At 66.8% G+C, this 24080-nt stretch overlaps 5 protein-coding genes across 5 annotated transcripts in view; 3 read left to right on the forward strand and 2 right to left on the reverse strand.

Annotated features, from left to right (window-relative positions):
* The window catches only part of PFL1_02099 (uncharacterized protein), a gene marked incomplete at both ends in the record, with an annotated part of 4152 nt that extends 2694 nt beyond the window's left edge, over positions 1-1458 (reverse strand). The window contains 3 exons of the mRNA XM_007879610.1: positions 11-490; positions 600-987; positions 1156-1458. Of these exons, the coding sequence (XP_007877801.1) occupies positions 11-490; positions 600-987; positions 1156-1458 (1171 nt within the window). The remainder of the gene's footprint in view (positions 1-10; positions 491-599; positions 988-1155) is intronic.
* A 1239-nt stretch (positions 1459-2697) lies between these two features.
* On the forward strand, positions 2698-4646 carry PFL1_02100 (uncharacterized protein; the record flags this gene model as incomplete). Its single annotated transcript, XM_007879611.1, has 3 exons — positions 2698-3484; positions 3630-3931; positions 4056-4646. The coding sequence occupies 3 exons, from the start codon at positions 2698-2700 to the stop codon at positions 4644-4646; spliced, it is 1680 nt and encodes a 559-aa protein (XP_007877802.1).
* Positions 4647-5077: 431 nt separating this feature from the next.
* On the reverse strand, positions 5078-9130 carry PFL1_02101 (uncharacterized protein; the record flags this gene model as incomplete). The annotated part of the gene is made up of 1 exon (XM_007879612.1): positions 5078-9130. One exon carries the CDS (start codon positions 9128-9130, stop codon positions 5078-5080), a length of 4053 nt encoding a protein of 1350 aa, XP_007877803.1.
* A 10588-nt stretch (positions 9131-19718) lies between these two features.
* PFL1_02102 (uncharacterized protein) lies at positions 19719-22478 on the forward strand (the record flags this gene model as incomplete). The annotated part of the gene is made up of 3 exons (XM_007879613.1): positions 19719-19747; positions 20060-20091; positions 20260-22478. The coding sequence occupies 3 exons, from the start codon at positions 19719-19721 to the stop codon at positions 22476-22478; spliced, it is 2280 nt and encodes a 759-aa protein (XP_007877804.1).
* Positions 22479-23199: 721 nt separating this feature from the next.
* On the forward strand, positions 23200-23812 carry PFL1_02103 (uncharacterized protein; the record flags this gene model as incomplete). Its single annotated transcript, XM_007879614.1, has 4 exons — positions 23200-23233; positions 23329-23443; positions 23580-23634; positions 23780-23812. The coding sequence occupies 4 exons, from the start codon at positions 23200-23202 to the stop codon at positions 23810-23812; spliced, it is 237 nt and encodes a 78-aa protein (XP_007877805.1).
* Between the last annotated feature and the right edge of the window lie 268 nt (positions 23813-24080).

The raw sequence follows: 24080 nt of genomic DNA on the forward strand, positions 1-24080 counted from the left end.
AAGGCCAGACCCCTGCTGCCCGTGCCAGCGTCGCCGACACTGCCGCCACTGGCGCCGGCCGCGGCGCGCTGCTGGTCGCGCGCCGTGAGGATCGGCATGAGGAGCCGCGCGTCGGCCGCCTTGAGCTGGTCGATGCGGTCCTTGAGCTTGTTGCGGTCCTTGACGAGCCGCTCGAGCTCGAGCTTGCGCTGCCGCTTCTCGACGTTCTCGGGCTTGCGGTGGCGTCGCTCGTACGCGGCATCGGACGTGTCCTCCTCGTTGCGCATGCCGCGAGTCTTGCCCATTGCCTCGCTGTCGTCCCGCAGCTTGAACTCGGGCGTCTCGATGACGGCCGTCTCGCGGCAGGCGCGTGCGACCTCGGGGTCGGCAAAGATGCTGAGGACGGCGGCTGCATCGCCCTGCTGCACGGTGACGGTGCGCTCGACCAGCTCAGCGTCGTTGGTGAGGATCAGCCTGGCCGATGGAGGCAGCAGCGCCTTGTTGTTCTCGACTGGTTGAGCGCGAGGGAACGAGGTGACGAGGTGAGGGCGGGCGTAGAGTCAGCATGTCTGTCCGTGTGATGGGGCGTTCGTTGGCACGACCGACGCCCATGGACCTACCTAGCCTTTGCTGCGAGTCGAGCAGCTCCTCTTCCAGCATCGAGCCTGCCAGCAGGCTCGAGACCTGCCGTAGCCGCGCCGGCATCGTCCTCCTCTTGGACCTGGTCTCCGCCTGCCCATTCTTGGGCTCCTTGCGGTTCGTAGACGGGGTGGCTGCACTACGCCCGAGGCTGATCTGCCCTGCCTCCTGCTTGACTGCGACAGGTGCCGGGCTCATGGTGACGTCGCCCTCGCGTGCATCGCGAAGCCGTGCCGCGGAGACATCTTCGCCTTCTTCGTCTTCTAACTCGTCCTCCTCTTCGTCCTCGTCGTCCTCGTCGACGCTCATGTCGACGTCTGACAGCGAAGATGCGCTGTCGTCGAGGTCGCGCAGACCATTTGCCTGACTCTGCAGGCCCGCGGGCGGGCGCACGGGAGGGTGCGGCGCAGCTGGGGAGGGGCCAAGTGGGTCTCTCGTGCTTGAGCTCTGATGTACCTGCTGATCGGCCGCGTCGGCCGGGGAGTCAAGGCGCATTCTCGAGCTGGAGGGCAAAGCTTGGCTGGAACGCGGACTGACATGGCGTGAAGACGGCGAAGGTGCGGTGACGGCGGTGTCGTCAGAGGCCGAGGAAGATGATGGAGGCTGTGGCCCGCGATCCAGGTCGACCATCGCCCGTCCCGCCACGCCACTGTCCAGCTGAGAAGGGCGCCGCGTGAAGAGCGAGGCCGTCGTGACCGGGGACGATGCCGGGTCGCCCACCGACAGGTAATACGAAGGCGGAACCGATGAGAGGGCCGCGGTGGGATTCGCGGTGGCAGCGGTGGTGGTGTTTGCGGTGGCGGGTGCAGAGGGTGCGAGGCCGGCGGACAGCCGGGCCATCGCAGGGGCTCGGTCGGGCCGCCCCGCGAGAGGGCAGCTCAAGGGCGAGGCGATGGGGGGCGCGTCGAAGGTAGAGGTGAAGGCAGCGGCGAGGACCGCTGCTTATGTACCGGGGCCGCGAGCGATCCCGACCTCACTGCAGGGCAGCGGCGACGGCAGCCGGCGCGGGCAACGAGGCGGAACTTGCACCGTGCGTGTCTGACCAGGGCGTGGGCAGCTGGTCCAGAGGGACGAGCGTGGTGCCTGCACGGCGATGGCAACGGTCGATTCGGCGTTTCGTCGGATGGCCCGATGGGGCGTGGGAGGCGCAACCTTCACTTGCTCAGGTTTCGGCTTGGCCGACGATAGTGTGGTGGCGGTGGTCGTGTTGGTGGTGGTAGTTGGGCGCGAGGCTATTTCGGCGCGGGCGTCTTCCGAGGTCGAAGTCGAGCCTGCCTGGATCAGCAGCTGCAAGGCAAGTTGGATGCAGCTCGGGCGCAGCCAGACTAGGCAGGCCAGACGGAGCGACCGATTCGGGCTGCTTCCGACTCCTGTCTGCCTAACTGGGCGACCGAGGAGCAGACGTGCGAGGCGGTGGCCTTTCGGATCGTGTCCGAGACCGCAGGAGGTAGGTGGGGGAAGCGGCCGGGGCGGGCGGAATGAACCCGCGGGCGCTGAACGCTAGCCAGAGTTTCTCGGACCGAGCAGGCGGCCGGGTCTGCCGATACGGAGTGGCCGTGCTGAACGCTGCGAATGGCGAGAGATCGAGCGGTGCGGGGGGGTGGCGAGCTGTGACAGTCCGGATGGGGGCCGGGACGAGGGATGGGGGGGCAGGACAGGGCAGGGGAGGGCCGGCTGGTCGCGTCGAGGGCGCGGCAGCTGGATGTCGTTCTTCGGCCTGGTCAGCCAGCCAGCCAGCCAGCGGAGCGGTCCCGGTGGAGGCAAGGCCCAATCGGCTGGCCTGCGCTGCCCGGCCTCGACGCCGCTCTCTGGCTGGCTCGGCCAGCCCCAGCCCCATCCCCAGCCCCAGCCCCAGCTCCAGCCTCAGCCTGCCTACACGCCACGCCCAGCCTACGCACCATATATGGACCTGTCTTCTCCATCGACGGCCTGCCCTCGTCGCTGCCCCGCCTCTCGCCACCATCTTGTCTCTCTCTCTCTAGTTTTCTCTCTTTTGCGCGCGCTCTCTGTCTCTCTGTCTCTCTCTCTCTCTCGTTGCATCGCACTCGGTTTCTCCCTCACGCCCGTCGTCCGACGACCATGAGCTCCCTGCCGGACGAGCCCTACTATCCGCCGGAGCTGCTCGGCGATCCTGTCCTCTTCGACTGGATCGCCATCAAAGACGCCCTCGGACGCATTGCCAGGGCCGCCGTCGGCGCCGTCCAGTCAGCAGTCTTCTGGCTGGTGCTGATCCAGGTCGATGCCGCCATCCTGCTTGCCAATCTCCTGCTGCCGTACCGGAGCGCACCTGTCCACGGTCGCGCTCACGGTGTCGTCGACGGCGACGGTGTGTCGCGACGTCGGCGCCGCGTCCATTACATCTCGCACCGCCGCAGCCGGGTGGCCGTGGGCGCCGGTGGGGCTGCGGCTGCGGCCGCGACCGGCAGCGAGATCGTGAGCCACTCGTTCTCTCCCCTGCAGCCGCCCCGCATCTGGCATGCGCCCTTCTCCTTCCTCCTGTGCCAGCTCGCCTTCTTCTTTGGCGCCACCGACGGCCGCGGCCCCGAGTGGCTCAGGTGGTGGTCCGCCTGGTCCGGTATCGGCTGGCGCGGCGATTGGGGGCTCGCCGACTGGCCAAAGGAGTGGGACCTTCGCAGCCCCTGCCCGCCGCTCAACGCCCTCGCCAACCACGGCATCCTGCCCCTCGACGGCCGCGGCATCCGTCCCCACCAGCTGGCCTCTGCCGTCATGCACACCTTCAACCTCTCTCCCACGCTCGCGCTGGCGCTCACGTGGACTGCAGAGCCGCTCTGGCGGCACCGCGGCGAGTTTGACCTGAGCGACCTGTGCGCCCACAACGTCGTCGAACGCGACGCCAGCCTGCTGCGTAAGTACCTACGGTCGTAAGCGGGCAACGCCTCGAAGCCGCCCGGCCGAGCCTCAGGCCTGCGGTCACCATCTGACGAGCCGAGCAACGGTCGCGTGTCCACCTCCTCCTCCCCGCCCGTGGACCGGCGGCGTGGCGATGGCAGGCCCGGACGTCAACTCGGTCGAGCAAAAGAAGGACGACCAGGCGCAGGAGCACTCGTGGCCGGGCTTGGTCGATGCGCTGCTGCCGACGTCCGAGAGCGAGTTGCTGCGAGAGGCCAAAGCGGCGGGCGCGCAAGCCGGCGGCTGGGACGGCCCCAAGGCCACTGCCTATCAAGTGCCGCACCTCAGCCTCGCCAACCTCGCCGACGCCATCGCTGCGCGCCGTCTGCAGTGCGCCGCCAGCGATGGTCAGTACAGCCTCCGCCTCGGTCAAAAGGTCCACGCCAGCTTCAAGACCGCCCTGGTGAGTCTTTGGCGTGGCCCAGGCGGTGGCTGCTGAGCTGCTCGTCGTCGCGATGTGGTGCTGGTCGCTCGCAGCACCTCGTTTTTGTCTGACACCGAGCATGACTGCGCACCTCTCTGTTCAGCTCCACGGCTTGCTCGGCGGCAAGATTAGCGACCTTCGCCGGTTCGTTGGCGGCACGCAGTACGTCGACGTGGACCTCGCCAGCAGCGACCAGGGTGCCCGCAGCGCCGAGGGCGAGGTCCAGTACCTGTCTGGCCTCGAGCACATCCCTTCGGGCTGGCAGCCTGCAAGCACGGCCTGCTTCGGAATGACGCTGCTCGAGGCCCTGTGGCGCGGCATCAAGGTCGAACTGGCCGTCGGCGACACGGCTGTGCCGCGCAAGGTCGGCTGGAAGTCGCCCGAGGACGTCTTGGGCGGCGGTCGGTCTAGCTCCCGCCGCCGCGATCGGGACATGGCTGGCTACAGCGTACCGGCCAAGCAGCGCCGCACCTGGCCACCGCGGCCGGTCGCCGTACAGGCCCAGGCGGAGACCGAGGCGGAAGCGCAGTTCCCGAGCAGCGAGAGCACGCTCGGCGGCGCTCCCTACGGACAGGCGGCGGGGGCGGCGGCGGCACCGGAACGGGAGCTCGAGAGGCCCAGGACCGTCAGCTTCGATGTCGGAGGCGCGTCGGAAGCGGTCGAGCCCGCTCAGCCGCAGTCTGCCGAGCCCTGACGGGCGGGAACAGCCAGGACCAGATCTGATGGGATGCCGGCAAAAGTGCAAAGCAGCAGGGCAACCAAGCGGCCAACGAGCTGCATTGAGCAACACGAGCACGACGGACCGGTCGAGCGAGCGCGCACGAAGCGTGGCCGACGCGCTTCGAGCAATCGTCAGCGCGAGTCGCGGGGACTTGCGCCGCAATGCAGTCGAGCTCCCCGCCCGACGTTCGCAGACCAGACCCGGCGGCGAGGACACGTGAATGTCAGGCATCTAAGGCGTCGAATGCGCAGGTGCTTTTGCAGGCGCTGACCCGAGAAGCGAGAAGAGAGACCGTGACGTGGAGGACATTGCAGAAGCATGCAGGGTGAGCCGCGGGATCGAGGATCGTGTGACGGGAGGGGCAAGAGGGCGAAGGCGACGACGGCGGGAGCGGGGGTCGAAGCTCAGTCGCTGTCGTCGAGCAGGCTCCGCGAGCTGCGCTGGGAAGAATACGAGGCCGACCTGGGCCCAAGACCGGGGCGCGCCCGCGGGCGAAGGGGGACTTTGGGTGCGGTCGTGGCCGTGCCGCTGCCGCTGCTGCTGGAGCCGGGGTGGAGTGTCGAGGCTGAGGCTGGGGTCGATGCAGCAGCGACGCTGGACGGTTTGACGGGGATGGGGGGTGGAGGCGGTTTGCCGGAAGCCGTGCTGCCCGTCGCCATCGTCATGGCAGTCGCGGTGGTGGCAGAGGGAGGCGCGCTAAAGGACGAGGCGGGTAGGCTTGCGGGACCGCTAAAGACTCGTCGTTCCGCCCCCGCCGACGCGTGGGCGGACGCCGCGGTTGCAGGCTTGGCGGGTGTCGATTCGGTGATGGCCGACGAATTCGCCTGGGCCGCGAGAAGCGACGAGGATGATGGCGACGACGACGAGATGTTGCGAGGTGGAGCCGCTGGTGCTGGTGCTGGTGGTGGCTTCCTCGCCGTATAGCCCCCTACCGCCTGGGGTCTGATTGCACCGCCACCGCTAGGGCTAGAGGTGCCGACATTCGGAGGTCGTCGGCGCCTCGTGGCCGAACTCGTCGATGGGCGGAACGGGTTGACGCTCGTCCATCCCGCCTCGCTCTCCGGCCCATCCTCACCATCCTCGTCGTCGTACTCGTCGTCGTCATCATCCTCGCCGTCGTCGTCGTCGAGCGAGTCAGTCCCGTCCGTGTCGTACTCTTCGCCCTCGGCCGGCGCAGCCTCGTTGCGATGGCGTCGACCGCCGTCCCACCAGTTCCAGTGCTCGTCGGAAGGATCTGGCACCTCGCCGTCCGTCTCGGCGTCGCTGCCCGTCCCATCGCTGCGGGCGAAACCGACTCCTTCGCCGCCGCCGCCGCCGCCGCCGCCACCGCCACCTCCATCGCCGGGCGAGATGCCGAGCTCGGCCCTTTTCCGCTCCATGAGCTCGCGCTTGATGGCATTCTTGTGCGCCTCATCAATGGTGCGCACCTGCACCTTGAACGACGAGTAGACGGGGCGGTGGTCGCTCGTCTTGAGCTCGGCGCGGTAGTAGCTCTGCTGCTCGACGCCGACGCCGCGGTAGAGGATGCGATCCGTCCAGGCGGGGATGCGCTGCTTCTCGGACGAGTCGTACGTCGTCGACCCGTTGTCGTACTTGTACGTCGGCGCAAACAGCAGCAGCCCTTCCTCGTAACCGGGAAACACGGCGCCGGCCTCGCGCGAGCGCGCCAGCTGGTCGCGCGGGTAGAGGGCGGCGAAATCCTCGCGGGCCGCCAGCGCCCGCACGGCGTCGTTGGCCAGGTCGATGCGGTAGTTGAAGTCGCCCAGCCACAGCACGACGTCGTGCGACGCGATGCTGCGCCCGCGCCCGAAGCTCAGCCCACGCGTAATGGTCCAGTAGTCGGCGTTGCGCTCCTCGTAGTTGGTGTGGCCCGCGGCAAAGTGGGCCGTGACGAGGCAGATGGACGTGTCGCACAGGTTGAGCCGGATGGCCACGCCGCCCTTGTTGCCGCTCATGCCCTTGAGGCCCGTCTTTTTGGTCGCCGCCTCGACCTGCCGGATGTCGTGCACCAGCGCCTCCTTGGCCAGCACAATGAGCGCCGTGCCCACCAGCTGCTCGCTCCGCAGCAGCACGTAGTCGCTCCGTTTCCGCGGTCGGCGCGACAGCGTGTCGACAAGCTTGGCCTCCCACTGCCGGATCTTGTCCGGATCCGTCATGAGGATCTGCTGCGGCGTCAGCTGGACAATCTCTTGGAAGCCGATGGCAAACAGGTCCGGCTCGTCGTCGTCGCCGCCGCCGCCCGGAAAGAGCCAGGGCAGCAGCGACTCGCCGGGCGGCTGGCCGTTGAGGTTGAACGTGCCGGCAAAGATCGACACGGTGCGGCTGCTCGAGTACTCGTCGATCCGCGCCGACAGCTCGGCCGAGACGCTGTCGACGATCGGGTCAAACACCGTCACGGGCCGCTGGTCGGCCATGTTGCCAAGCAGCGCGTCGATGACGTTCTGCTTGCCCTTGTCCTGGAAGTTGTTGATGTACATCCTGCCGGCGCTCTTGGCGGCGTCGCTGAGCAGGCCGCCGAGCGTCTTTTTGCCGCTGCGGGTGAAGCTCGTGTTGAGCGCGCCCGTGCCGGCGTAGATCTTGGAGAGGGCGTCGCCGTTTTCGGCCCACAGCACGCGGTGGTGCGTCCAGAGCGGGTGACCCGGCGAGGCGAAAGGCTCAAAGAAGCCGCGGCGCGCGGCGGCCGCCTCGACAAACGACTCGAGCGTCGACTGCGACAGCATGTCCTGGACCACGTTGGTGCGGTCGAGGCAGTCGAGGCAGTTGGTGCGGAAGACGCCGCGCTGCCGCTTGCGCAGCCTGCCCGCCTTGGCGTCGTAGACCGTGTAGCCAAACGCCTTGCGCTTGAGCTGGACCGGGCCCAGGAAGCGCAGCTCGCTGCGCACACCGTCCAGGCCGCCCGTCGTCCGCGAGACGGTGTGGAAGTCGAAGTTAGTGAGGCCGATCCGCTCTCCGATGTCGTCGCCGTTGCCGTCGTCGGTGGAGTAGCGCTGGTTGTCGTCCTCGTCCTCGTCGTCACCGCCGCCGCCGCCGCCGCCGCTGTAGCCTTCGCCTTTCGCGCCCTGGCCACCGCTCGGCACGCCCTCGTCGGCGGGCAGCACCGCCAGCGACTCGGCCGAGCTGTGGCGGATGTGCTCGGCGTAGGCGGCGCTGAGCACCGTCTCGGCGTCGCGCGTGCCCAGCAGGTTGACGGCGTGCACCTGCGAGTAGTGCGAGATGAGGTCGGCAAAGTGGCGGTCAAAGGCGGGCTGGGATGCGACGCGGGAGCGGGTGACCTGGATGCGGGCGTTGAAGGCCTGCAGGCCCTGCTGCTCCCAGAAGAGCGGCACCGAGCCGCGCACCTGGTCGTAGCTGAAGACGGCGTCGTCGGTGCTGAAGAGGGTCTCGGACTCGACAAAGTTGGCAACGTTGCCGTCGTCGTCGACGCCGCGCGTGTTGAAGCGCGTCCCGGCGCGCTTCCAGCTGAGGCGGCTGATGACGGCGAGGGAGCAGGTGGCGCGTTGCCGTTGCGCGCCTGTCGCTGGCAACAGGGACGACGACGACGAAGACGTCGTCGACGAGGGGATGGCCGAGGGCGGGCCGGAGGGAGCTGCGCCGGCCATGTCGTATACGCCGACGAAGCCCTGTATTGCAAGGAGGAGGAAGCTGTGGGCATCGAGCCTGGCGCGGTCGGGGGCCTCGAGGCGATGTCGAAAGTCGATGAGCGGCTGGATCATGTAGCTGTTCCACACGAAGCGGCCGTCGTAGCGCGAGATGTCGTGCTGCTGCTGCTGCTGCTGCTGCGGGCGCACCCGAGGGTTGCGGGGAGCGGCGTGGCGCAGCCTCTGGTCGAGGCGGGTGGAGATGTCAAAGGCGCCGCCCTTTGCAAAGTAGAAGGTGCCCGTGCCGAGGAGCTTCTTGAGGCTGGCGCAGGGGTGCTCGTACACGCTGGGCTGGGTGACGGCGGCGTCGTTGGGTGGGCCGATGGCGTCGTAGGGGTCGAGGCCGGCCTGCGGGTGGCTCTCGGAGATGATGGTGTCGTCCCAGGTGGAGCGGTTGACGCAGAAGAAGGCGACCGATGTGATGCGCATCACGGCCTCCCCGGGGCGTATGGAGCCGACGTCGACGGCAGAGGTGACGACGGCGACAAAGAGGTCAGGGCCGACATTGATGAGGCCGAGGCAGCCGGCAATGGGGCGCGAGGTGAGCTTCTGCAGTGCGAAGCCGTCCAGGTCGCGATCCTTGACCACTTCGACGACGGCGCGGGAGGCCGACGACGACGACGACGACGACGAAGGTGGTGCGCCGGCGTCGAAATCGGAAGAGGGATGGGCTGACGAGGCAGGCGTGAGGGCGGATGCCTGAGACGAGACGAGGATGGCCGTAGTGGTGCCACCGCCGCCGCCGCCGCTAGGGCTGGATTGAGGACCATGTGCGACTAAGGCGATGACGCGAGGGGCGTCCTGAAGGTAGACGTGCATCGCCGTGGCGGTCGCGATGGCGCTGGCGGTCGATATCGAGGTCGAGGTCGGGTAAGAGGGTCTGAACGTGACTGTGGGGGAAAGGCAAGCAAGCCAAAGAAAGGCCCATCAATGCGTGGGCTGCTTTGGCTGCCAGGCAACAGGTGAGCCGTGCGCGCGGCACAGCCTCTCTGCTCCGCCGCCGCTGCCGCCGCCTTCGGGCGATACATACATCGACCGACCTGCTACCTCCACCTGGCCTGCCTCTCGACCTCTTTTGCAACTGGAGGAGTGGATGGGGCGAGTCTTGATCTGCCATGTGTGGCAGCCTTGATTCAATGCTTGCATCAATTGACATCGGCCCAGGCTGGTGCCAACGGCTCCGAGGCCCGCGGTGCCTTTTCGCCGACTTCCGAGACTTCCACTACGGTATTTCCGCCTCGCGCGCGCGCGCTTTCCCTCCTGCCAGCACACCACCACCTCTCCGATCCCGCGTCCTTTTGACTTTGTCACCGGACCACCTTGTGCCAGCGCATAGGTGCGTCGACCACCCGCCCGGATCTCTTTGTCTGCTGGGCGCGCTCCCATCGTGGGTCCTGACTCGCCCGTGTGGGCACTGACTCGCCCGTGTGGGCACTGACTCGCCCGTGTGGGCACGAGCGAGCAACGGAAGAGCCGGTTGCAAGGTCGAGACGTTGCACAGCCTTCTGCGCACTGCGAGCGCACCGCCGTACGCTGCTACTACTGTACTGACCTATCAAACGCTCGATCTGTTTGCGCTGCATGTACTATGCACACCGTACCGTATCTGCTACTTGCTGCGCAGCGCCGGTGCGCCAGATGGCGGCAGGCTACCGCGCGGACCGTGCTCGCGACGAGATGGTACGGCAGGTTTCGGCACCCGCCTGCTCCATTCAACTGTCTCGTTTGCGTATTCACTGTCAAGCAGCCCGCACGCCCGAGGCGCCTGCTCAAAGGGACCGGCTCCAGACAAAGGAGGCATTCACCAATGGAGCACCTGAGACCGCTCCCTTCTGTGCTGCAGGTGGCCCTGTACCCTCGAGCCCCCTCCCCGGCGCCCCTTGTCGTTTCTTCGATGATGGTGGCGGCTGCAGCGGCTGGTTTCAATGACAATGAGGACGGCTCCGCAGCAGCGGCCTCGTTCCAGTCCAATAGGGGCAGAAGTCGCGCTGTGCTGTGCTACAGCACGCACGCCGCGCCGTGCCGTGCCGTGCCGAGGCTGCTGATGGCCATTTCCTAGACAGAAGAGCTGACTGTTTGGCGGCCGCCCTGCCTTCCGCCCAGCGAGCAGCGGGTGGATAAAGTGGCGCAGACGACACCGTAATAGGCGCTCAGTCCTCGGCCGACCTTTTGTGCTCGATGCCGCACAGGGCGTGACGGTGCCGCATCGGCCTGGGTGCGCTGGTCATTCACAGCTGAGTGTCCACCGGCAAAGGTCGACAAAAGGGGGCCAAGAGGATCGGCCGTACAGGGCGCCAGTGGATACATGGCAAAGTTGCCGTAGTGTGGCGGCCTGATCGTATGTCGTCGACGATGCGCTTCGCCGCTGCCAAGGGACCGATGCCGTATCGTCGAAGGACGAGGGGCCCGACCGGGAGCTAACCAACTACCTCAGCGTCATCCTGTGGGTCGAGCGGGCAGGAGTCAAGACTCGCAAGGAGAGGATCAAGAGTCGGCCCGACGTCCTGTCGCAAAAAAGTGCCCGGCCACGTCAAAAGTCGTCGCCGTCGCCGTTACCGGTACGTACGTACATCGCAGCCTCCCGCGTCACCGCAAGCTCCCAGCAGAGGTCCTAGCCAGGATCAAGGTTCGAGATTGCCTCTCGACGCCGTCGCCTCTGTCTGTCACCTTTAGGCGCGCGCGCTCGTGCCGTCGCCGCCTTCGCTCATTGGCGCTCGGCGCAACGACATCACGCTCTGCGGCCGGTACGTGCAGGACGGAAGAGATCCTCCGCCAAATGTCGGTGTTGACGGCAGGTGGTTTTGACGGCAGGTGGAGTTGGTCGTGATCGTGCACAGATGTACGTTCGTTGTTTGGGTACCGGAGTGACACACCTGGCGTCGCCGCCGGCCGAGAGCTGATGTGCTGGATATTGCTGCTGAAAGCGAGAGCCGCTGCACCTTCTGCCAGGTACGGCTACCCTGCGCCGCTTCTCCTTGACCCTAGGGGACCGTCCGCTGTCCGGAGGAGACGGCCTGGGAGATCTACACAAACGTAGGTACTCGTACCTACAGGTACGATGGCCTGCCGCCTGGGCATCGCCTACGGGCCTAGAGCCTCAAGCGGACGGGCTGTCCGGGATCATGCGAAAAGAGGGTCTGCCTGGCCCGGGGTGGTAGGGTGCAGCGGGCGTGTGTGCGACGTGCGAGCCCCGCTCCGCTACGAAAGGGGGGGGGGGGGGGGGCCGCCGTCGGGCCTTGCTTGTCTCAGCTGCTTGCCTGCTTGGCTTGTTTTCTTGCTTGCTTGTTCGATGGAATGGCAGGCAGGCAGGCAGGCAGGCATGCGGCCAGGCTCCGGATATGCGGCGACCCAGTTTCGGCCAGGCCTGCCGACCTACGTGCCCCCCTGCAAGAGCATACTGCCAGGCCAGGCCAGGCCTATGCGGACGTATCGTCGTCGCGTTCTGCCCGATCCTCGGCGTTAACCCCCCATGGCCGACGCCACCCTCCCCGCGAAGACGACGGCGGCGATGGCGACAACGAAAAAGGTTGTTCGACGCGACCATGCCGGGCGCGACCGGATCCTGGCCAATTCTTGAACACCGAAGCCGCCGCCGCCGCCACCACCAATGCGCCTGTGAGTGAGTAGTATCCTTCGATCGCCAGGCGGAAGGCACCCATACGCACGCCTAGAACCCCATCGATGGAGCGCCGGCCGGAACCCCAGCGATCGCTAGCTGAGCGATGAACGGTCGCGATCGATCCCCGAGCGCACTACTGGGCCCGCCGGGCCTGGCCTGTGGATGGTTGCCAAGCAGTCAGAGCGCCCGCACCTGCTCCGATTGTCCTACCGGTACCCGTCGCCCCCTGCCCCTCTAGGCTGCTGCTGGCTGGCGGACGGGCGGGCCAAGCAAGTTAAGGTCGAGGCCGGGGTCGAGGCCACAAATCCACAAATACCCGAGGCTCGGGTTGGTGGGGTCTTCGCGGGAGCGGATTCGAGTCCGGCTCCCGGTGCCCGGTGACGTCCCGTTGGCGAGCGGCGCCTGTCATACGGACATGTGCGGTCGGCGGAGTGCTACGCTCCCTCCTGGCCCCTCGCAGGGCATGCACCCGCGCCCCTACCTACGGCCTCTCGACGTCCAGGCCACGGACCTAACCCGCTACCTCGCCTCGTCGGCAAACTCTCCAGTCGCACCTTCACGGCGCTGCCAATCGACAAGTCCACAGGAGATGATGAGATGGTGCACGGCGTGGGAGGGACCTGCGGTGCGGTGCGGTGCGCCGCTGCGTCGCGGCTGCCGGCCGCGCCCTAAAAAGTCGGAATGCCGAAAACAGGAACGGCGCACGTAGCGAGCCCGTCGACCCGTGCCGGACTCGAACACGCACCCAAGACCGCCAAGCTCTGGCGGGCTCCCCGATCGATGCCAAGTCAGATTTTTTGAAGAGAGAGAAAAAAAATCGGCCGGCCCTGGACGTGCCAAGGCCTCTCTGCGAAGCTCTGCGCTGCGCTGGGCGCTGACGTCGGGTCGCCACGGCGCGTCCGCCGCACGCTCCCTCGCTCGCTCGCGTCCAGCCCAGCCCAGCCCGGCCTCTTGGCTTCTCCATCTTCCGCCTCCACCAGCAGAAACCAGCAGGCTGCGCCAGGCGCTGCATCATGGGAACATCCCCACTCATCATCAACCTCGGCATCGCATCATCACCACCACCATCGTCGGGCTCTGACTGGCTGGCTTCTCAGCAGTCGTCGTTTGTTCCACCGTACCCTGCCTGGATCGATCCGCCGTCATCGTCGTCGCCGTCGCCGTCGCCGCCATCGCCACCGCCGCGTCCGCTGCGTCCGCCGCAGTCGGGCCGGCGAGAGGGCAGTCGAGCAGGCCAGGCACACAGGCGGGCATCGGAGCGCACGTGTGGTCCGGAGATCTTTCGGCAAATCTACGTACGTCTCGGGGACCCGTGGGTTGCCTCCCGGCCCAACGAGCGGCGCGGGCAGGCGTGGCAGTCAGGTACAGTACGCTGCCTTGGAGCGAGGTCGGCTACTGCCGGCGCTAAACGAGCCACCAGCCACACTGGCGCCACGTCCTCGCTCTCCAAGCAGCATGCGCCCGGCGCCGGCGACGGGCACGAGGATGCAGGCCGAGATCGACTCGTGCGATGGGCTGGTCGGTCGACACGTACATACGATCATGCTACCCCCGCTGTGGCGCGCCGCCGCGGACGCTAATGATTGACCGCCGATCCTCGTCCCTGCCCGGCAAAAGGCACGGGCGTCGCACGTTAAAAGCGCAAGCGCGTTTAGCAGACAAGGCCTGCCGGCGACTTTGCCGCGCTCTAGAAAAGGGAAGGCGCCAAGGAAGAAGCTGCTGCACACAATCACGGCCTTGAGTACGGGCCGGGTGCTCTGGAGCCGCTTGGCAGGCCCACTGTACCACTGTGCTCTGGAAGACCAAGCCGCATAGATTCAGCCGTCGTCGCTTTGTCCTGCCATTCGGTAAGTGTCCGGCTACCCTGTGTGCAAGGACAGCAGGCAAAAAAGAGCCGAAACAGGCCGGCTGCGCTGGTTTCTCATTCTCTCTCATCTTCGCCCATCGCCTGAGACAACAACCAATCATCCCGCCTTCTCCCAGGCGGATTGAGCAGGCAGGCGGGTGTCGTTTTGGGTCCGACGACGGCTGAATGCCGGGCTGCGCATGCCCGTCGAGTTGAGCAGTCCGGGTGTGGTAGATGGCTCCGATTCGACCTACCGAAGGACATCCCGAACACACCGGCTGTGCTTGCTTCGAGGAGAGGATTCATCCGAGACAGGTCAGTCGAAGATGATTGACCCGGACCGACGACGACGATGCCAGGCGAAGAGGGGGAAAGGACGACGCTCACCTGGCTGCTCTTGGCGCCACCGACCCGAGGACCGTCTGGCGCGGCGAAACGGGAAGGCTATCGTGGCTTCGTGCAGTTCTCACAAGGCCGAGCTCGAGCCACCTTCGCGGGCGCGGGAAGGAGGTGGCGGGCGGCATGGTGGACGCCAAGGTCCAGGCTACTGTAGCGGTCCTCCGAAGCCCAAGATCAGACCCCGCCCGAACCAGCGCAGGCCCAGGCAGCAAAGCGCCAGTACCTCGCCCACCGGTACGTCCTGCCCCGTGTGGTCCGCAGCGAGTCTGCAGCGGGAATCAGGGAATCAGGGACCAGAAACGAGGGACCACGTTCGAGGAATGCCCGGCTCTCCAAGCTGTGGCGAGACTTGGAGAATTCCTCGCGGCGGTCCCTTCGCGCCTGCTTGGCCGAGACCATTCGAGGCGTCTACATGTGCAATGGCGCCGGGAACGGAGACCAAAGACGAGCGCACAAAGGACGAACGCGGCGCACCAAAGGTGACGGCCGGCAGGTAAGCAAACAGATGTGTTTCTCTGTCATTCGCTGGGTCGGTCGCTTGATCCGATACGGACGGGCGGGCGGGCGGGCCGACGGGGTTGACAGACAAGACGAAGGGATACCGCCGCGCTTGCTTCGGCGAGGGACAGAGGCTAGGGCCCGTCGGACCCTCGCTTCTCTCTGCTGGCCTCGTCTTTGCCGTCACCCCGCCAGCGCAACCTCTGCGCTTCGCACGACTCTCCTCGACCCTGCTCTCCCTTTTGCCCGCCGCCTGCTCTGGCAGCTAGCCTGTTACATACCACCCTGACGCAGCGCCGGATTTTAGAGCCTCTTTTCGCGGCAGCCTATCCGGTCTCACGCTCTAGCCTGACTCTGGCGCTTCCGCCTGGCCGTCAGGAGCCTATTTCGGGAAGAGTTTCCGGCCCATCACATGTCTCGACGCCGTCGCCGCCGCCGCCGCGCCCGACGCCGTACAGGCAGATGCACAGTAGTGCCGTACAGGTGTGTACGCAGCTGACTTGCCCTTTGGCTGCTTTTGCCGCTGCCGACGCCTCCACGTTGTCACGCACGCAAACGAGACCTACGGATGAAAGGGACGTACGTACGCTACTTCAGAGTAGGCTGACCCGGGTCGACGTCGACGGCGGCAGATCGCCGCCCTGCTGTGCCTAGCCCAGCCTCTGGCTTTGTTCGCCCTTTCACCATGGGCCGCTCGCTCGGGCACCCTCCGAGCGGCGTACCATGTCGGTGGCTCCTCGCCCAGAGCACGGCGCAGGGTTGGCCTGCCTGCAGCCCAGAAAAGACAAAGGTCACGTACAGAGTAAGTACAATGCGTTCGCCGGGCGCTCGCTCCTGATGAGGTGCAGCTGCTGGCCGATGCACGGCAGAGAAGCGCAAGTGGACGGTCAGGTACGGTGTGCACGACCGGCTACTGGCGCACCGATCGGCCTCGCCGACGCTTCGATGCGTCTCTCCGCTGCGCTGCGGCGGCGGAGTACCGCCACGTTGCCAGCCAGCCAGCGATTAGAGGTGGCGCGGCGTGGACAGCGCTGCGTTGCCAGCAGGCTACTCGGATGCACCGGTGTGCGGGCGAGGGATCACCTGCGCTGCGTGCAGCAGCCGTAAATGGAGCCATGGACCCGTGGACCCATGATGGACCCGCCGAGGACTCGCCCAAGCACGCACGCACGCCCCGTTCGCCCCGGCGCTCCGGGTTGCTCCGACACCAGGTGTCCGACGAGGCCGAGGACTGGCCTCGATATTGCGCGTTGCTGGGAGGAGCTTCATCCTGGAGGCATTCGAAGGCGTAGGGTCGGTCCGACGTCGGCGAGGCCGGTGGGGCCATCGGCATCGGCGTCGGGATCGGCGCGGCTCCGCAGTGTGCGTAGCGTTGCTTCAGCCTCTACCGCGATCTGGATTCGGGAGCCTAGCCGGCTGAGCCTGGTCTTGACACTAGTACGTTACTCTGCAAACCAAGTTAGCAAGCCAAGCGAAGCCGACAGGGCGGAGGGCAAAACAAGGGGGATGGGGGATCGGGACGGTGGGTCAAGGAGGTCACAGAACGGGCAAACGAAGCCGGACCCCCTGCGTGACGCTCGTCCTCCTGGCAGGCACTGTATGTACGCACAGCACGAGGCTAGGGTGTCGGCTGCGGTGTGCCGGAACTTCTCCGTGGATCTCACACGACGGCGGTGAGATCGGCGGCCGTCGTCGCCTCGAGCTCTCCGCGCCGGCCGTCCAGCCGACAGCACCTACCGCTCGTCCAGGATCGGGCTAGGCGAGCTGGGTCAGACAGCTGGCAGATGTCGAGGTCGTTGTCCGTCGGACCGACCGACCCACCGACCCTGGGCGACAGGCATGCACACCCTACCCCGCCCGGGTGTCGACCCTCCTCCCTCGCCCAGATTTCCGTCGCGTCTCCTGTCGTGAATTTTTATTTTATTTTTATTTTCGTGTCGGGCGGGCGGGGGGCGCGCCACCCAACCGGTGTCAGCGCGCCCGTCGCGGCGGACGACCGTCAGCGGCTTGGCCAGATGGGCGCGCGTCGGCCTGTCCGGGAGCAGGCCGGGCAGCAGGCTAGAAGGCAGGGCGGCCGGACGATCCACGAAGCCGACCCAGGCTCGTCTCTGTCTTCGATTTGCATCCGTTTGTGGCCTTGACCGTACGTCGTCTTCTTTCTCCTGCATGCCTTGCCTTGCCTCGCCTTCCTGCTTTGCTCCGCTCGCCCGTCCGCCCGGCTGCCCGCTCGTTGTTGGAACCATCAAGCAGATCGATCCTTTGGCCCTTGGACACCGCGCCCCGCCCCGCTTCTTCTCTCGCCCTAGCCTTGACTCTTGCTCGTCTGCTGTCGGTTTCCCTGCCTGCTGGCACCACGTCCGGGGCCCGGGCCTCGTCCACCACCAAGCGCCCCGCCGGCGGACGTACGTTGCTCGATCTATTGGCGCAGGGGCAAGAGGGCATGTCAGCCAAGGCCCGCTTCCGGGCGCAGCCCAACTCAGCCCGGGCCAATGGCCCCGCTAAATCTTGCCCGGATGATTGTCGAGCGGGAATCCAGCCAGAGCAGCCTCGAGCTCGCTCGTCGCGATCCTGGATGCACGCAGGCGGCCCAAACGGCGGCGGGCCCGCGGCCCCAGCGCAGACTTCATTCGCCTGCTCGGCCCGTCCGTTGGCCCTCTCGTCCTTCCGCAGCCTAGCCTGACCCGCCTCTACCGGCCTAGCCTGTGCCAGCAGCGGCAGTACCGGAGAACAGCAGCATGCCAGCATGGTGCGGGCCGGCTAGGCGGCGTCAGGCCAGATCACAGGTGGGCGAGTTGCTTTCGCCCTTTTCCCATGTCCGGCTCTTGCTTGACACGACGTCGACGAGCAGGCAGGCGCGCGCTGCCCGCTGTGTACCGCCGTGGGCACGCAGGCAAAATGCGGTCCAGGAAACAAGGCAGGCAGGCAGGCAGGCAGGCAGGCAGGGCTGGCCTCGCATCCCGCCCGCTCTGGTTGAACACCCGGTAGCTACAACTTCTAGCGCGGAAACGGCATCGGCTCACGGCGTCAAGGGACCGTCAGACCGACGCCGGAGGCCCGGCTAGGAGGGCGAAATAAATCCAAAGGACTCCCTCGAGGGAGGGGACCCGGGCCCGGGTCGGCTGTCCGGCGAGATAGCGGTGCGGTGGGTGCGCTCGCGGTTGCGGGTGCGGCGTGGCGCGGCGTGGCGCGGCGAGGTGTGGGTGCATCCCAGGCTGCCTTTGCTGGCTGACCCGTCTGGTCTCGTCTCGTCTCGTCTCGTCTCGCCTCGTCTCCCGCTGCCACCCATCGTCGCTCCCGTCGTCTTCCTGTAGCCTCCGCCCCGTCGCCGCCCTCTTCTCCTCCATCCGCCGCCCACGGATCGCGCATTCTCTCCGACCCCTCCTCGCTCCGTTCCGCGCCCTGGACATCGAGCGAGCGAGCGAGCGACCAACCAACCGACCGACCGACCGACCGACCGACCGACCGAACGTCCGCCCGAACGTCCGCCCTCTGACCCACTTCGACCGAGCTTGGACCTGGCAGACGAGCCTCGCCCTTGCCCGCTCGCTCGCTCTTCGACACCTTGCTTGGCTCCCGCCTCCATTGTTCCCGCTGTACGGTATCACCTGCCACCGACCCGTTCCAGGTGTGCTGCCCGTCCCCTCGCCTCCTTCTGCCTCTCTGCTCGCTCGTCCGTCTTGTTACCGCAGAACCGGCCCACCCGCCTTTCCGATTGGCCTGCATTGGGCTCCCAGCTACCGGTAGCTGCCTGCCTACCTTCCTTCCTACCTACCTACCTACCCGGCTGCCCTGCCCGCCTTTCCATTCCTTTGTGCTCTGGCACTGCACCACCGCCGGCCGACCCCGGTAGTCTCGCCCTTTGGACCCGGCCCCCCTCTGCCCTGCCCCTCCCCCTTCAGCCGCGCTTTTGTCTCTCCCATACCGACGCACGCTGCTGCTGCTCCTGCTGCTGCCGTGTTTGCTTGCGGCTGCTTTGGTTCTGCCAGCTCTTCTGCTCTACGCCTCTCATCCGCCCACTGCTGGGCGGCCCTTGGCAGGCCCACCTACCTTGGCTCCCATTGTCAGATGGCGCTCGAGATCCCAGCACAATCCAGCAACCCATCCTCTTGCCTCAAAAGATACCGCTCTATCGAACCCCATTCTTCCCTGGGCCACCGCCGTTCCTGCCCAGTCGACTTGCACCCCACCGCCATCCACGCCGATAGCCCCTCTGCCCCCCGACAATGTCGCCTTTGGCCTGCCAGCGCATCTCGTCGCACAGCTTTGCCTAAAACCAGACCAACCAAACCACCTTGCATCGCCCATTGCCCTCGTTCTCTACCTCGACCTCTGCCCCGACCTCGACGCTCTGTGCCAGCTCACAAAGAGGCCACCTACAAAAGCCTCAAAAGCCTCGTTACGGAAGCGTCCACACCGAAGCCTCGCCGCTCTTTGTCCGGCCACACCCTTTCACCGCTCGTCGTCGCGGCACTGCCATCACCCGATCGGCTCTCCTATCGACGCCGCCGCCGTCGGTCCTGCCCCTGCACCTGCGGTTGCTACAGCTGCTTCGGCCGCCACGGCTGCTACCGCTCCGGCTGCATTACGGCCACCGCTCATTCGCTCCGTCGCGCCGCTCCCGCCTACTCTCGCGTCGACAGTATTCCGGCGTCCCTTTGGCGGACGGACAAGCGCGGCAGCCCAGCCGCATCCACCTCTGCATCGCCGGCACCGCTGCCGCACACTCGGAGGCTGCGCGAGCCATCCGACGGCCCGAGCTCAGCGCGGAGCCGCGGCACAGAACCGCGCTCGGTCGCGTCTCGAGATCGTCAGCCGGACCCGGCATCCTCGGCCAGCTCGCCCTGGCGCTTGATTCGGCTGCATCGGCCTCGAGGTGCTCGTAGGGCCATCGATCTTATCCGACGTCGTCTGTGGCGATCACCGACCGACGACATCGCGCCGCGGCTATCTCCTGTCCCTGCCGCCTGCAACCGCAGCAGCGACGACGACGACGACGACGACGACGACGACGACTGGAGATCGCTACCCTCGTCCAAGTATCTGATATGGAAGTGCTGCCCTCGATCAACTGGAGGTGAGCATCGCCGAATACGAGCCCGTCGACGTACGACGCGACGATGCGGGTCGGCAGCCACGTCGGCGCCGCGCCGCATTGCCATATCGACACGCCCGGCAGGGGTGCAGGCATCGACAGGGTCCACGACCTCCCCTCGCGTGCCGGACCAGCAGCCCCTTGGCTTGGCATCGCTAAGAACGACGTCCGCTAACCCGCTTTGCTCTGCCACCCGTCTTGTCGTGCACTCTGCCTCGTGCTCTGTCGGACTCCCGCCGGTGCCTCGTCGTGCTCCTCCTCCTTTTCGCTGCGCCTCGATCGTGACGCGTCCAGTTCCAACGGCGCATCCTTTGATCCGGCTTCCGGTGAGTCGAGGGCACCTGACCCTCTCCTCCATCTCTTTGACAGGCTCGGTCTCGATTGCGGCCCATTCCGTCCCCAAGACACCCTACATGGATGAAAGGCCAGGCCAGCTGACGCCCGAGGAGCTCCCTCGCTATTGCTTTTCCTCCTCAACCCCCTCGTCGAAACAGCCGCCTGCTATCCGCCGGCCACCGCCTTTGCCCATTTCGGCGGCGATCGGCAGCCGAGAGCCGTTCCAGGACACTCTGCGTCCGGCAACGCTCTGCCGCGGGTGCCGCTGCCTAGTATGAGCGGTCCCGGCCATGGCCACTACTCCAACTACGACCAGATCCCGGGGGACCGGCCCCTGCTCCCCTCGACCCGGGATGAGCTCGGCTCGATGCCGCCGCTCGATGCTCACGGCGGCTACCTGGGCCGTCCGGGCTACCTGCACCGCTACCACGCCGCCGAGCCGGCCCTGCACGCGTCTGGCTACATGGCCAGCCACTCGGCCCAGCTGCTCGATTCCAGGGTCGGCCAGCTTCAGGAGCAGCAGCACGCGCAGCAGCACCAGCATCAGCAGCACCAGCACCCGCACCAGCACCCGCAACAGCACCAGCAACAGCACCAGCAACAGCACCAGCACCAGCAGCACCAGCACCCGCACCAGCAAGCCCAGCACCATCAGCAACAGCAGCAGCAGCCATTGCCTCCGCCACCGCCGCCGCCGCCGCAACAACAACAGCAGCAGCAGCAGCCCGAGCAGCGCACGCCACGCCCACCCAACGCATGGATCCTCTACCGCTCGCAAAAGTTCCGCGAGCTGCAGCAGACAAAAGACCCGCAGGCGCGCTCGGCGAGCACGGGCAAGTCCAAATCGCAGGCCGAGATCTCGCGCATCATCTCGACCATGTGGCAGAGCGAGACGCCCGAGGTGAGGCGCGAGTTTGAGGCGCTGGCCGACGAAAAGAAGCTCGAGCACCAGCGCCTCTACCCGACCTACCGCTACCGCCCGCGCAAGCGCGTCAAGGACAACGGCAACCACAACAGCCGCTCGACGCTGCAGAGCCAGTCGGCATCCAGCGCCGCAGCGTCAGGCTCGCAGCAGGCGGCGGGCGCATCCCAAGGGTCGCACCGCATCGACAGCCTCGGGCGCCAGGCGGCGCGGCCGTATCAGTTTGCGCCCTACGACGTTCCCTCGAGGGACCCTCTGGCCAGGCAGGGCCAGCAGAGCTTCCGGAGGCTAGACTCTTCGCTCCTCGCGCCGCCGCTCACGGCCTCGGAAATTGGTGGCTGGGACAAGCGCAAGGCGACCGACGACATGCTTCGGAGGTCGGGCCACACCTTTGGCCAAGGTGGCGGGGAGCTGAGCTCGGAGCTCGGCGTCGGGCTCGTCGGCGGCTCCGGCACGTTTTCCTCGCCCGCCGTGCCATCGCAGCACCACCCGGCGCGGCTCTCGAACCCGGCGGGCCACCTGAGCAGCTCGCCGATGCCGTCCAACTACCTCCGCACCTCGAACGTCGACGGCGGTGGTGGCGGGGCGCACGGGTCCTTTGCCTATCCGCCACAGCACGCAGCGACGAGCGGCTCGCAGCATGGCCTGGTCGGATGGCAGGGCGAGGCGGCGTCGATGTCGCTGGGAGGCGACATGCAGCGCGACTTCCAGACGCCGTCTTCCCACTACTCGTCGTTTTCAGACGGCGACAGCGCCAAGGGCCGCAACAACGGCGGCGGCAGTGGCATGTTTTCGCGGGTCGACAGCGCCCGCACCTCGCCCTCGATGCACCTCGCGGGAATGCCGCAGGGCCACAGCGGCGGCAATGGCGGTGGCGGTGTTGGTGTCGGCGGCGCGGGAGAAGCCATCGCCGGACGATCTGGGCCTATCTTCAGCCCGGGCGACGGTCAGCACCAGCAGCTGCAGCCGACGAGCCACGACTACCACTCGGGCCACTCGCACCATGCCCACCAGCGCAACGCGTCGCGCGGCGCCGGGACGATGCAGGCTTCGGCGCTGCACGATGGCGGCCAGTTCCGCTACGGCGCGTCGTCGTCTTCGTCGACGTCGTCTGCCTCGAGCTTCATTTTCCACCAGCTGCCCTCGGACATCGGTGGTGGTGGTGGTGGTGGTGGTGGCGGCGGAGGCGGCGGCGGCGCTAGCGGCGGCGGCAGTGGAGGCTACGCTGCGGGATCGGCATCGGGGCTGGGGCAGGCGTACGAGGCCAACGGTCTGATGGGACGGAGCGACGACGACGTCAAGTCTTACCAGCAGGACGGCATCGACACCGCCGCGCAGCAGCAGCAGCAGCAGCAGCAGCAAAGCAGTCGTCGGGCGTTCTTCTTCAACGGCAGCAGCGGCGGTGGTGGTGCCAGCGGCAACCCCGGCAACAGCGGCAGCAGCCACGTGTCCTGAGGGGCCGAGGCCGCCCGTTGCGTTGCGCCAACCTCGAGCCGGCGCACCGATCGGCTGGATCCCGGTCGGTGGACCGCTGGGCATGATCGCAGGCCTGGCCCGGTGTGGCCTTGATCCCGTGCCCGGATGCCCCATTTTCCTCGTCGCCCGCCCGCTCGCTCTAATCGGCGTGGCTTCGCAGCGAGCGGCGCACCTATCGCGCTTATGCCCTCGCTCCCGTCGTCATCCCGATCTAACTTATACGAGAGAGGCCCGCCCTCGCCGTCGTGGTTCTGTAGCTGTCCCTCCCGTCACATTGCAAAGAATTCCAAGGTGCTCCCTGTGTTTGCATGTCCAGCCCGTGCCTGGCGGTGGCTGCAGCGATGATTGGTGGTGGCAGGAGGTGGTGGTTGGCAGAGGATGAAGACGAGGTCGAGGTGGCGGCGATGGTGGGTGCAGCGAGAAGAGGGTGGTCACGGCCGAGAGCGGGTCGAGTTAGCCTGGCGGGGCCGGGCTGGCGAGGTGAGGGCAGCAGGGCAGGCAGGTCAGCACGGGCCGCCTGCGGGCCTGGCCTGGCTGCTCCACTTCTCTCGACAGAGGCGGCGGCGGCATCAGCAAGCCTGCGAGCCTTTCTCTTTCCGCCACCACCACCACCGCCGCCATCGTCAACAGCGCCACCCAGCTTTCCCCTGCTCTCTCCTTCCACCTCTGACCCCACACACGCACGCACGCAAAGGCCAAGATGTTGATCAAAGTCAAGACGCTAACCGGTAAAGGTAGGTGCCCGCTCCCCCTCTCTTCTATTCGCCTTGGTCAGAGTCTAAACTCGACACGCCCTCCCTGCACTCGCACTGGACGATGCTCGGAACAGAGATCGAGCTCGACATCGAGCCGACGGACAAGATCCAGCGCATCAAGGAGCGCGTCGAGGAAAAGGAGGGCATCCCGCCCGCGCAGCAGAGGCTCATCTTTGGCGGCAAACAAATGTGAGTCGTCGTCCAGCCCGCCACCCTTCCTTGCGCACCGTCTACGCGGGCGGCGCAGTCAAGGAGCGAAAGGTGTGCTGGTAGCCGTACTGACGATGCTGTCCTCGCCTCTGGTGCCGTGGACCGCGATCGACAGGCACGACGAAAAGACGGCAAAGGACTTTGGCGTCGAAGGCGGCTCGGTCCTGCATGTACGTCCCTTGCTTCTCCCCTCTCCTCCTTCGTGCTCGTCTTGCTCGATCGCATCATCGCTGCTGAAGCCGGCTGACACCACACCCGACCTTCCTCGGCAACCCACCCCATTCCCATCTCGACAAACGCCCACGCTCGCCACAGCTGGTCCTCGCGCTCCGTGGCGGACACCTCTGAAGGACCGAACAGAACTCGCATCCTAATCTTCATTACACCATCCCCATGCCGTGCCATGCCGTTCCGTGTCGTCCTGCTCTTCTCTGCTCTGCTCTGCCCTGCCCCGCTCGGCACTCATCTGGTACCGTCCCGACCTGGGGCCGCCTTCACCCGCGCATCACGACGACACTCCAACCGCCGCCCCCGGTGGCCTTTGCGCCACCGCTCGACTTGGATCTCCGCGCCTCTTCTCTCGATCGTCTCGAGAATGTTCTGGACGGCGGGCCAG

The sequence above is a fragment of the Pseudozyma flocculosa genome, assembly GCF_000417875.1.
Source record: "Pseudozyma flocculosa PF-1 unplaced genomic scaffold scaffold00005, whole genome shotgun sequence".
In the NCBI taxonomy this organism is placed as follows: Eukaryota; Fungi; Basidiomycota; class Ustilaginomycetes; order Ustilaginales; family Ustilaginaceae; genus Pseudozyma; species Pseudozyma flocculosa.